Here is a 12725-nt window from a genome sequence, read left to right as displayed (position 1 = left end):
TTGAATGTCCGCATTGGGCATAGATTAACCCTTTTTTAAATTTACGCGAAAAAGATTAGAGTTGGGAAAATATTCATCTTTCAGAATCTTTACCCAAAGCTTATCTCCTTCTTTTTTTTTTTCCGTCTGAGTCAAGGTACTCCATTTCACCCAATGAGCATGAGGAGAGCCCCAAATAAAATTCCAAAAAAATTTATCAATAGAGTCACAAATTCCCTCAGGGAGACAAATATTATGTATGGTATATATGGGAATAGCCAACATAACAGAGTTAACCAATGTTACTCTACTTGCTCGATTAAGAGTTTTGCTTTTCCAACCTGCCAACTTCTTGTTAATATTATCCAAGATATAAGCAAAGTGGCTCTTCTTGACTCCACCCGCCAATCAAGGAAAACCCAAATATTTCCCTAAGTTAGTAGTATGACCAAAGCCCACAATAGAAGTAAATTTATCAATCTTGCTCCTTCGAATATTTTTAGAAGCAAGGAAACGAGTTTTGCATGTTAATCTTTAACCTAGAAGCCAGGCAAAATTTCTGGATTATATCTTGCACCAGTTTGACTTGAGAGCAACTCGCTTAAACACAAAGAAGACAATCATCGGCAAAGAATAAATGGGAGATGAGAGTGATATTCCTGGAAGTTTTAAATGGTTGCCAAGACCCATTATCCACATTCTCTTGAATTAAGTGTGCTAATTTTTCCATAAAAAAACAACCAGATAAGAAGACATAGGGTCCCTTGGCGGAGACCTCTTCTAAGAGCAAAGTTCTCTTGAACCGCACTAATACTAATTGAGGTTAGGCAACGCATAGGAATATCTCATTCATTGCCCAATAGTATTCACTATCAATAGTTTTTACTCTGAAAAAGCTAAAACACTCATTAATGACAACTGTTTGGGGTTTTCCTTCTCGAGTGCCTTTGGTGCTTGAATTTGATTGATAGCCAATAAGAAGGAAACTTTCCACCACACGATTAAGAGATTTTTTTTCTTCTTCCATGGATCTTTGATGCCTAAAGCATTGTTTATAGCTTTAAGTAGATAAGTAGATTGGGGCTTTGTGGTTGTTGTGTTCACTAAATCTTTATTTAAATGCCAAGATATTATGAGCGGAAATAAAAGATTTTTTTTTTTTTGTATTATTTAGATGAAAACAATAATTCAAATTCATAATTTTGTTTATTTAAGTGACGCAATGCTTAAGAATTGTTATGTATGCATGTGACATTCTACTTATGACCTTCGTGCAATGTGCTATCCAGCATTTAAGAATTGATCCATGGCTTTTTATAACATATATCAATTTTTTTTGACAAGATTTTATAACATATTAACATAAAAATAAGAATATCATCGTCGGCAACTAATTATTAATTATTATAATACATTAGCATATTAACAACATATTGATTGTTTATCTTTTACCTTCAACTATATGTTGGCATTAATATTTTTCTTGTGAATAAAGAAAGGGTCACGTTGTCTTCGTAGTAGTTGTTTAGCAATTCGGGTCAGGTCATAATATTTGAATAGAAACTATATTTGAAAATTTATTTGACGAAAGGTCGTGTAATATTAAAAGAAGACTGTGTAGCACTTCCTAATTCTGTAGCGTAAACAAGGGTTATAGAAATAGAAGTCTGTATATATGCATCAAATTAATGATTGCGTAGAAATTCTTTAAGCTGCATAACATTGTTCAAAACCGCAAAGTTCCACAGACTTTTTTGTTTTTGTATTAATTCATCTTTGAAAATTTTTAAATTCAAATTATGTTTATTTAAAATAAGATATTGTGTTTCCATTTCCATTTTTAGTCTTGATCATTATCTATCCCATTTTAGTAGGCTTGTGTCCACTTTTCTAATGGCTTTATTCCAAATTTAGTTAATTATTATTATAGAATAAATCTTTATTTTAAAGTATACACACGATTGCAAAAAAATTTGGACGTGCCTCCCTCTTTACATTCTCATCTCTGAACTCCTCTGTTCTAATAAAAAAATCTTAAACTTCTTTTGCGTTAACAATATGTCCTGAAAAGCTTGTGCACCACACAAATAAACTAAGAACGGTGTGAAATTACATGCTTCAAACTGTTCGTTTATGAATAATTGAGTTCATGGTATTCAACATTTAAGAATTGCAGTAAAACAAAAACAATTAAGAATTAAACCTCGACCCTTTATAAGGTACTCGTTCAAAAATAATAATTCAAGCAAAAGTCACACAGTAAAGTAAAAGAAATATTATTGCATATCATAATTTGCTATCACTATTATAATGTTTTATAGCCAATATTTAAAAGCAAACAAATTATGCAGTCAAAAACTCAAAATAGTTTTATGATGTCATAACTTTAGCTGGCCATTCTAATCACTATATATAAAAGGTTAATTTGTTTACATTAAAAAAACCAATTTAAAAACATAATCTTTTAAAAATATATAATTTTTTTTATAAATAATTCAGACAAAGACAAAAAAAAAAATATTTTCTAAAAGAATATAGCCAATGGTACTATTAATTATTAACATGAAATAACATCAACAGTGCCTTGTAGTAAAAAATATCTGGACTACAGAAAGAGCCCATAATACAATTATGAAGCATGAAATGACATGAGCGGGACCCACAAATAATCTTCCGCGGCGGTGCTGAACCAAGACCCATAACATAGTCGAATGTGCCTCAACGTTTCCCAGCCTCACCAGTCACCCTTAAAAAATCTTCACTCTCTCTCTCTCACTAACCACACCTGATCTCTTCACAGCATCACCACCGTCAAAACCCAATCCAACGGTTATAAATCTCAGATGCGGGTCCCGCTTCACGTGAATCAACTGTTACCTCCCTCTCCGATGCGTGAGTCAGCGAGTGTTCTATTAAATAGGGTTTCATTTCACTGTGAACAACCAAGATCTTCAGATCCATGACAACAACGACAATGCTTCTTCGTAGCTCATCCACGCCGATTCTCAATTCTCGCATCCCTCACTCGAATCTCAACCCCAAGGATTCGCCTCACGAACCTGAAATCCTTCACCGGAGCCCGCGGACGCGCTCGCTCACGCTCTCCGCGTCGTTGAGTTCGCTGTCGCCTAGCAGAATGACGCGAGCGTTGTCGGAGACTGATCTTTCCGCGCGCTCCAAAACGGCGTCGTTCGGCTCCGCTTTGTTTTCCTTCTACGAGTCGGACGATGGAGACGTTGCGGTTGTTGAAGGAGGCGGAGTTGGCGGCGGCGGCGGTGGATGGGACAATGGTGACGGCGGAGGTTCGGGGTTTTGGGATTCGAATAACGGGAACGATAGCACAGACTTGTATTACCGGACGATGATTGAAGCCAATCCAGGGAACCCTCTGTTTCTTGGCAACTACGCGAGGTACTTGAAAGAGGTACGTGAAAATTGAAGCTGGTTTGTTTCAAATTGAGTTATTACTTTTAGATTAAAGCGTGTGGATGGATGAGGACGTAGTTGCTTCTTTGATGGCAGGTTCGAGGGGACTATGTGAAAGCGGAGGAGTACTGTTCTAGAGCGATATTGGCGAATCCGAATGATGGGAAGGTGCTATCGATGTATGCAGATTTGATATGGGAGAGCCAAAAGGATGCTTCGCGTGCTGAGACTTATTTTGATCAAGCGGTTAAAGCAGCTCCTGATGACTGGTAACAAACATCAAACTCTTGGTTGTTCTCTTTATGGTTGAGATTATTCATTATTCATCATATGTTTATGGCGTGTTTGGACACCAAGTACATGATGGATTAAGTTAAAATTGAGTGATGATGTATTTTTTTTTTTTATATTGCCATATCATTGTAGATTGTTATATATAGAAAAATTGTTGATTTGTTTTATTAATAATTACTATATTCAAAGAAAAAGTAATTGATTCATTGTATAAAAACTTTTATAGCGTATAATTAAATTGAAGAAAAGTTATTTGGAATAAAATGATTACATGAATTGAATACGGAAAATTATCGAGTATTATTTGTGTTGACACAGTATTCATGCCAAAAATTTCCTTTCTGTTTGAAATGGGCACTTGAATAAAGGTTAAAAAAACCCTGGTATATTAAAGAAGCAAATTTTGGTTAAATAATTGATGTGGGATGGATGACCCTTATTGGTTGGATAACATATAAGAATAAATTTTATCCTACAAAATCACGGTGCTACCATAAAAAAAGTTAGAAGCAATTATTTTTTGCCTTGCCTTCACTGTAAAAAAATAATTGACTATTTTTCATATGGACCTAATCCAAACACATTTCAGAAACTCTGTTAGTCAACCCGTTAGGTCTAGCTTAGTGATAAGAAGTTTGAATACTTTACATCAGGTTTAAGGTTTAAATTTCATTTCCACGGTTGTACATCAGAAAAAGATTCTGTTAGTCCTAAAATGCTTATATGGTACTACTATGGTAGTTGTTGTTTAACTCATTCTGTGAATTAATGAAACGCCTGCTTTGTTTTGTAGTTATGTTCTGGCATCTTACGCTCATTTTCTTTGGGACGCTGAGGAAGAGGAAGATGATGAAGTGCAAGAAGATTACTCTGAAATATCTCCCAGTTTCTTACATGGAGCTGCTCCACCACCACCTCCTCCTTTAGCTGCTGCTTCTTAAGCTGGTTCCACTGGTGTCTGGCTTCCATATATAACTTTCTAACTTTTGTTTATACTGCCTTAACCTTGTAATATTTTTGGCCGATGAGAACAGTTGTAATGGTTTTTGTCCATTGCGTCATCAATTGTAGATTCGTGTAGCGATACAGGAGAATAAAAGATGGCGGGGACATTCTCCTTAATTTCGTTTTTGCATTTTGTTTGATTTGTCAAATCTTTCTCTACTGGCATGCTTGTATTATGTCCAAGAAAAACGCTTGAACAGTTTTTGGAGCTATATTATTCACTCGTGCAAGAAGATTGCAGATTTGGAATTTTGATATTTTAGGCAGCTGGAGTTAGTGGTCGTCGATCCAATCAAATTGAAAGAGAAATTTGGATTGGTTGGGTAATTTAGTTTGGATTTTAAAATTGCAATTGATTTGGGTATTGGATGAGAGTTGGTCTAAGGATAAGGATACTAAAATTCAAGCTTTAGGTTCATTATAATTTTATTTTTTTTGCTATTTGTTTTTATAAAACAAAGATGTTTTGTTTCTATGAAAAGTTTGTTTTAGGCCCCTCTCACAAGTGTGTCCGCCGGGCCTTTGAATTGGATTTGAACTCATAAAATTTGATTCACAACCATTCAAATTTATATTAATTTAGATTCTAAATTATTTATTACATGATTTAAAAATCAATTTAATTCAAAACTAATTTTTTTTCAATACTCATTCAAACTCACTTTAAATATCTCATAAAAAAACCAATCTAACTCTGAGCCCTTCCCCAACTGGCATAACATATGGACAAAACAAAATCCACAGGTGTATTAGGTGGAATCTTATATTTGCCAATTATGTTTTTTTAATGGAGCATGCGTTAGTTTGTGTTTTTGCTTTGTGAAACTGCTGCGATAGATTCAACCCTTGCCAAGTAGCCATTCAGCCTTTAGAAGGTTTTGAGATGGTTCATAAATCTTACCAACGAGGGACATATATATTCTCCTTTCCTTTGTCCGTTTGATTGATTTGCCAAATCGTTCTCTTCTGGCATGCTTGTATTATGTCCAACACGTGCAAATAGCGCTGCTTGCACAGTTTCGGAGTTATATTATCCACACGTGCAGATAGCTGGCATATCGTAACAAAGGGAGAAATCAAGATCTGCAGGTGTTTTTGGTGGAATTTTATTTTCGTAAATGGAGCATTTGTTTCTCGTGTTTTGTTTTGTGGAAAATGCTGTGATTGATCCAACCCTTGTCATTCAGTTTTTAAAATATAGATGGTTTTGAGATGTTCATAATTGATAAATCTTGACAAGTAGGGAGCAAGACAGTTGCAAATTTTCGAATTCTGAATATGGTTGGTGTTGGAGATTTCAATTATGTAGTGACATAGTTAAAATGGTGTATATAAATGGAGCTAACTCTTGTCTTAGTTAGTTTCTGGGTTGAGATAGGTCTAAGCTCAAATAAATATCATAAGTCTGTCTTGTTGATTGTTGTTAGGTTTATGGTGCTACTTGTTATTATGCTGTTGTTGGACTACCTCTAAATGTTCAACTCTATAAATTTTACATTTGAGATGTTCAATATTCAAGGTGAGCGATACGTGTTGGGATATTTTGTAATGATATGTCCAAAATAACATGAGTGTGGACAGCTGTATGGTCTCAGGCGTTAGTTTTTAAAATTGAATTAGACTCAAATTCAAATTAAATTATATTAAACTTTGCATTTGTTGCAAGAAAATATTGTTTCTATTAACGCAGATCTTAACTTCCATTCAGTTTACGGATTCTTACAGTACATTTCTAACCTACATACAAGTTTCCTAATAACCTCCACGTTTCTCATGTTCTGGCATGCTAAGATATGGCACTCACGACATCAGAGAACAAATAAAGAAACAAACACAACCTAGTCGGGGCAAGGTAACTACTAAGGCTTTCTTGCCTCACGATTTACAATGAATGCTACTACTGCCTTTTTGCTCATTTTATTGCAACACAAGTAGGCCTTCATAAGATCCAGAACCAGCCAAGAACTGAACCACCAACTAAGCCAAACCCAAGGAACCCTGTCATGACAATAGCAGATAACTCAGATTCTGACAAGGGCACTGACTTGGGTGTTAAAATCATAAGGACACTAGTAAGATAACCATTGCTAAATCCTAGCAGAAAAGTCAGAACCACCATTGGTACTTCTGTTTTCAGCCACTTTGGTCCATGAAGACACACTACAAAGAGTGGATAGAATAGTAGTCTTGCTGTGGCTGCCCATATTGCCCTTGTCATAGATTGCATAACATAGAAGGCAGTTAAAGACTTTCCCATTAGATCAGCTAAGTTATAAACTGTTATCAGTAAAATAGGATACCAATCCCTTAGAATCTTGGATTCAAGATCTTCGGCTATAAATCCAGGGAAAATAGACAAAGTCACTATGTAGATTATGAAAATTCCAAACGCTGCCCCCTTGATTTTTCCTGCCACTGCCCAAAATTTTGTCCCTGTGCATACGGTGCTCTCCTGATGAAGCCTCTGATGATACTGCTGCATAACAGGTAACTTGTGCTGCAAGTTGCTAAAGATAATACAACATAGGAGGAAAATGGTGGCAACCATGAAGTACAAGTGAGCACTTATTTTGAGTCCCTTTGGGGTTTGTGGGAGTGATGCCTTGGTTATTATCCTCAAGATCGAAATTATAATACCTGTCACCAAGAAAAAAATAAGACTATAATTATTTGTATAAGAACAAACTTTGACAACATCAAGATATCAAAATTACAACTGAATTTACTCTATATAGATTATGATATTTAATTTTACTGCATAAAAGGAATTAGCTGTTTCATTTGAAAACTAGAGGCTGACCAAGTACAACTTATTTAAGCAAGAAACACAGCAAGGTCAGTCATAGTTTCAAAACTATTTATAATATTTAAGAGACAGTTGGTGTGAGTAATAGCATGGTTCTATTACTAGATGGATAGGATTACTTTATAGATTATAGATGAAAGAATATGCTAAATACACAAGAAAAGATCTTGTCACATAGATACAGTGCTTAGTTAGTTAAAAACTATGAAACCAAGACCCAGGAATCTGCATTAGTTTATTTTCTCCCCAACCTTTAAAAGCATGTATATCCTCAAAAGAATAAAAGTACACATCATGGTATTGTTTAGAGGAGCTTCTTTACTTCTAATATAAGCTGCTTCTTATATTCCTGAGAATTTTGTCAAATCTAGAAAAACATAGCCTGCCAAAGGGGAAATTAAAGAAAGTGAATTGAACTTGGAGGGCACAGAATGAATTGCCTTGGTACCTGAAGAAGCAGTTCCAGCAAAAACTGCTTGCATATACTGTTTTGGGAGCTTTCCAGCTGATCCTATCAAGCTTCCACCCACCAAGCCATCTGCTAAACCACATATCACCACTGCTGCAACCGTCAAGCTGTAGGCGCCACTCGGTCTCTCATTGAGCTTGGTGCTGCTTGAGGTCCAGTCTATGACTGGTGCTACCATAAGAGACATAACAAACATGGAGAACCCCAAGTTCATTCTCAGCCTCAATGTTGTTTTGCTCCAACCCCCCCAACTGATCATCCCAAGAAGCACCATCACTGATGAAATCATATAGGCCACAGAGAAAACCTTTTCTATGTGTTTTGTTGGATAGAGGTAGGCAAAGTAATCCACTGCAGTGATCAAGGCATTCCAAGGAAGCAAGTTGCCAGCACCAAGCAAGAAATGAATTATGTAAGCGACTCGGTATGTGTCTGGTCTCTCACTTGGATCACTAGACACCAACTTAACAGCTTCCATCTTTTGCTACTTTTTTTTTCTTCTCAACTTGTGGACATTCGTGGTTGATATAATAACTCAAGTGCTAAACTATGGTGATGTTTGAATAGAGTGAGAGAGAGGGTGAGGAATATAAGAGGAAGTGGTGGTTGATACAGGTAGTGACTAGTGAGGTAGTTCTTCTACTTGTGCTAGGAGCTAGTTTAGGACTAGTTGACACTTTTGCTAGGCTTCATACGTATATATACACTGACACGCACACGCACACACACAGACGAACGCATTTGATTGATGGAGTTGGACATGGATCGATATGCTTAATGTATGAATAAGAAAATTTGTGCTCTGTGGGGACAGCAACGAATGGGTGATATTAGATATACCTTTTGGTCATACGGTCACACATGGGTAAGAGTAAGACGTCTAGTACTTCACGCTCAATTAACATAAAAATTGGATGCTTGATAATTCATGATAATGATCCTTTTACTATAAGCCTTGTCTTGCTTGCACCAGAGTTATCCACAAGTTGCAAAGCAAAAGATGTTGAGAACAAGTTAAAAAGTAAGGTAATAAATCAACAACAATAATATGCCACCAACCAACGGCTGTGTTCACTCTATAGTGAGAGTAGTCAATAGAGTCATGCAGAGAAGGGGCTTGTCAAGGGTGACATTTCACATAAGAAAAAAGGGTCCCTTGAATCGTGTCACTCGGTTAATTGCTAGTTTACCTCAGCAGAATTTGATACTGTTTCAGAGAGAATTTATACAGTTCAGGTCAATCTCTTAGCCGTTATTCCAGGCTTTTTCTTCTTTTTTTTATTTTTTCACATGGTGGTAGCTTTGTTGAGGTCCATGGTGCTCACCAATCACAGTTAAAGCACTGCATCAAGACAACATTGCAAAAGAAAGTTTAACACGAAGTGCTATGTTGCCTAAATCACCAAATAGTAACAGGCATCAATTTCTTTCTTTTTTATTTTTTTGGTTAATTGTATGAGTGATAGATTGTGGAGCTTTTCTTTATTTCATCTTAGTCAGTGGAGGAGACAAACGAGTACTCGATGACAGTGATTGCTAAGAGACTTAAACCTAACGATGTGTAATACAAACTGGATGGACAGAATTTATCAACTTTAAGAGCAGTAGCATTGTGCCCTCCATATTGCATTATTTAACATGAGTCAAGTTTAACTATTTTTTTTTGGTTCCATAGTTTTGACTTTAGTTTTTCTTCCAATATAATTTAAAAATCAAATAAATTTGAGAGAGCAATCATTACGTGGTCATATTCCTTAAAAATAATGTCGCTTAGACAATGATGTGTGTTTTGCATCTGTAGCCAGAATCAGGCCAATGATCCATTATTCACTCAATTAAGGTCATAACTTGGTTTCATGTTTGATACGGAAATCTCAGCCTTAATTGCGTCATCAACCTAAAAATCTTGTGACTCGGTATGCTTTCAAATTATGTGCTTAGCCTAAATAAACAACTTTACACAGTATTTCTTATAGTAAAAAGTTGGACAGCCAATCTCCTATGCTGAAGTAACTACTACGCTACATAAATGAGGCCACTCCCCCACCCAAAGTAATCCTCATAATATAGTACAATGTGATTCTTTATGGGATCTAAATACGACCTTTAACTAAAGGTTAAAATCTTTGTAAGAGAAAAGTGTACGTTTAGTTTAGTGTCTAACTATGTTTTTATTTTTAAAAGAAGATACTTGTAAGAAATAAAAAAAAAAGTGTTTGAATACTCTATAATAGTCGTAGAAAATGATCTGAAACTAAGGGCTTGGAATATATATATATATATATTAATTATGAGAGAGAAAATATCTTATATGAGAATAAAATAATTAAATATAAATCATATAACCATAAATGAAGGATTAAAATTTAATGTTAAAAATTCACATAATTTTTTTAGTAGTCATATGACATTAAATCTTAACATTTCATGTTTAATTATACAGTCTAATTTTAATTCTCTCTTTTTATATATATTACAATCTTATGTTGGACACACATAATTCTACGTGAAAATCACGTGATTTTATAGGGTTCCTAGACATAAATCTCTTATCTCTTAATATCAAATTCTCATGGTTAAATTGCTAATGTCTTTCACACATGGCTGATTAATTAATAAAGTAAAAAAAAAAAGTAAGGTAGAAAGCATTGACAAGTCCACAAAAGACGGAACTTATAAATAATGGCTTATAGCTTTACCATTATTGGATTGGAACAAGGCCTAAACCAATATATTTGAAGTGCTAACTGCCAAATTTTAGGTTGATTGGAACAAAAGTTTGTATTATTGGATTGAAACTATGGGTGGTTTGGGTGAGAAAATGACAAAAGTAGTCATTCATGTTTTTTCTATCTACTTATTACTAAATATGGTTGAAAAGGAGAATGTGACATAAGAAACTAACAAAAATTAAGTGATATTCCCTATTCCCTAATGGTATTGATTATCTTTGGAGGGCAAAGCTTTTGCCCCTTTGTCTTATGCGATCACCATTTAAACACAGTCCAGTTGAAATGAGCTTTACCATTAAGATTTTAAGTGGCGTGATTTTGGGATGTCCCATATGAGTTTGTGATTGACGTTGTTAACATCTAGTAATAATGGTTGTTTGCTTCTAAGCCTATTCCAAGAAGTATAAGAAATGTCACCAAATTTGCACAAAAAAGTAAATGGACTTATTAGTAAACTTTGAAGGTAGATAGATATGCACAATCTAAGGATAAGCATGCTAGTGATTATTATTAAGAACCCTCTGTACCGAGGAATGAGTGTAGAAGGGAAAGTAACTCTGAGAGCTATCTTGTGAAAAGGAAGTTCCTTTGTCCTTATAAATCCCAATTATTCTTATCTCATAGTATCACATACATCTGTCAAGACTTCATTGGGCAGTGAATTAGAATATTCTTTAGTACAAACACATCATTGGTTGAGCCAAACTTAAAATGATGTCCCATGTTCGGAGCCAGACTCCTTTAAGCTTAAAAGAAGAAAAAGAAATCTGAGTACTAGGGAAAGAGAGTAACCAACCACTTCTTACGAATCAATTGAATTTGTGGTTTAACTTTGTGGATACCCACTAGTTTTATCTGAAAAAAGGGGTGTCATTTTGTCTGGCCGCTAAGTCCATTTCTTCATATTTCTACAGTATCAAATTCCTGCTTTTCATCATACCATACCATACCATACCCGCCAATGCTTGACACATCTTGCAAAATGCGAATTTCTATTTGAGTAGTTTCGGGCTACCAAATTTAGCACCTTCTTCCTTAGTCAAATAAATTGCTAAAGCTCTTCCACCAACTAATTGAAGTGTTTCTGTGTCAACGCGGAATGTATCACTATCAGCTATACACAGAATATTTGTTGGTTTCTTTGGTTACTCGTTCTAGTCTTTATGCAGACCCGGTATGTTCCCTACGCATTTTGGGTGGATGAAACTTGACATGTAGAATAGCATTCTCTTCTAGTTCTTGTTCTATTGAAACAAACAAGCAGTGAATCATGTGCGGTAAGTTAATAATAATTTGATACGTTAATATTGCTATTATTTAAGAACATTTATAGATTAAAGATTCTAGACTTTTTTGGAGTGAACAAAACTTACTATGCACGATTTCGTCACTGCTAGGTAGTTTAAATTCTGCCTGCCAATTTGGTTAAGTTTTTTATTTATTTATTTTTCATAAGTTTTTGTTTTTTCAATTTTAGTTTCTTTAAGATTTTAATTTTTTTCATTTTTAGTTCTTGCTTTAAAGACTAAAATTGAAAAAATATAAATTTACAAAACTAAAAAAGAAAAAAAATTATAAAAATCAAAATTAAAAAAGTATAAACTTAATTATAGGGACTAAATTCATTTTTTTTTAATCCTGAATCAGGTATGAGAAATTTACATTAATTCATGCATTATGTTTAATTAACTAAATCAGACCATCTATATGAAGTAAATTCATATTTAAACCTTCATAAAATGATTTTTGTTAAAGCTATATTACAATATAGTTGGACAATGAAATTATTACTCAAAATTGCCTATAACAAGATCATTTAAGTGATTATTTTTCATATCTAAAGGGATTTTAAATTCAAGCTAGTTGGCGATTATTCGAATTATTGGGATCTCGTGTTATTGTGGATCTTATCTTCTTAATTCATAAGAGACTAGTTTGAGTTGAGACTTTGCTGAACACAAGCTTCCAATTCGAAAAAGGTAAGAAACCTATAAAGCAAGTTCTTTGAAGATTT

At 34.5% G+C, this 12725-nt stretch overlaps 2 protein-coding genes across 2 annotated transcripts; one reads left to right on the top strand and one right to left on the bottom strand.

Annotated features, from left to right (window-relative positions):
- The first annotated feature begins 2636 nt into the window (after positions 1–2636).
- On the top strand, positions 2637–4937 carry LOC100809777 (uncharacterized). The gene is made up of 3 exons (XM_003549706.5): positions 2637–3403; positions 3502–3674; positions 4493–4937. Exons 1-3 carry the CDS (start codon positions 2939–2941, stop codon positions 4638–4640), a joined length of 786 nt encoding a protein of 261 aa, XP_003549754.1. The 5' UTR covers positions 2637–2938; the 3' UTR covers positions 4641–4937.
- Positions 4938–6363: 1426 nt separating this feature from the next.
- On the bottom strand, positions 6364–8985 carry LOC100810834 (equilibrative nucleotide transporter 8). Its single transcript, XM_003549708.5, has 2 exons — positions 7959–8985; positions 6364–7341 (listed from the first exon to the last, which is right to left on the bottom strand). The coding sequence occupies exons 1-2, from the start codon at positions 8455–8457 to the stop codon at positions 6644–6646; spliced, it is 1197 nt and encodes a 398-aa protein (XP_003549756.1). The 5' UTR covers positions 8458–8985; the 3' UTR covers positions 6364–6643.
- Positions 8986–12725: the final 3740 nt, after the last annotated feature.

Source organism: Glycine max, chromosome 17, assembly GCF_000004515.6.
Source record: "Glycine max cultivar Williams 82 chromosome 17, Glycine_max_v4.0, whole genome shotgun sequence".
NCBI classification, from domain to species: Eukaryota; Viridiplantae; Streptophyta; class Magnoliopsida; order Fabales; family Fabaceae; genus Glycine; species Glycine max.
The sequence above is the reverse complement of the archived record's forward strand: the minus strand, read 5'-3'. Positions and strand labels throughout refer to the sequence as shown.

What these genes read in the sequence shown, in the direction of transcription:
- LOC100809777 (XM_003549706.5), top strand. Translation starts at nt 2,939, where the DNA reads ATGACAACAACGACAATGCTTCTTCGTAGCTCATCCACGCCGATTCTC. An exon ending in ACGCGAGGTACTTGAAAGAG is followed by an intron (nt 3,404 to 3,501) that starts GTACGTGAAAAT and finishes CTTTGATGGCAG; the next exon opens with GTTCGAGGGGACTATGTGAA. An exon ending in AAAGCAGCTCCTGATGACTG is followed by an intron (nt 3,675 to 4,492) that starts GTAACAAACATC and finishes TTTGTTTTGTAG; the next exon opens with TTATGTTCTGGCATCTTACG.
- LOC100810834 (XM_003549708.5), bottom strand. Translation starts at nt 8,457, where the DNA reads ATGGAAGCTGTTAAGTTGGTGTCTAGTGATCCAAGTGAGAGACCAGAC. An exon ending in TGCTGGAACTGCTTCTTCAG is followed by an intron (nt 7,342 to 7,958) that starts GTACCAAGGCAA and finishes TCTTGGTGACAG; the next exon opens with GTATTATAATTTCGATCTTG.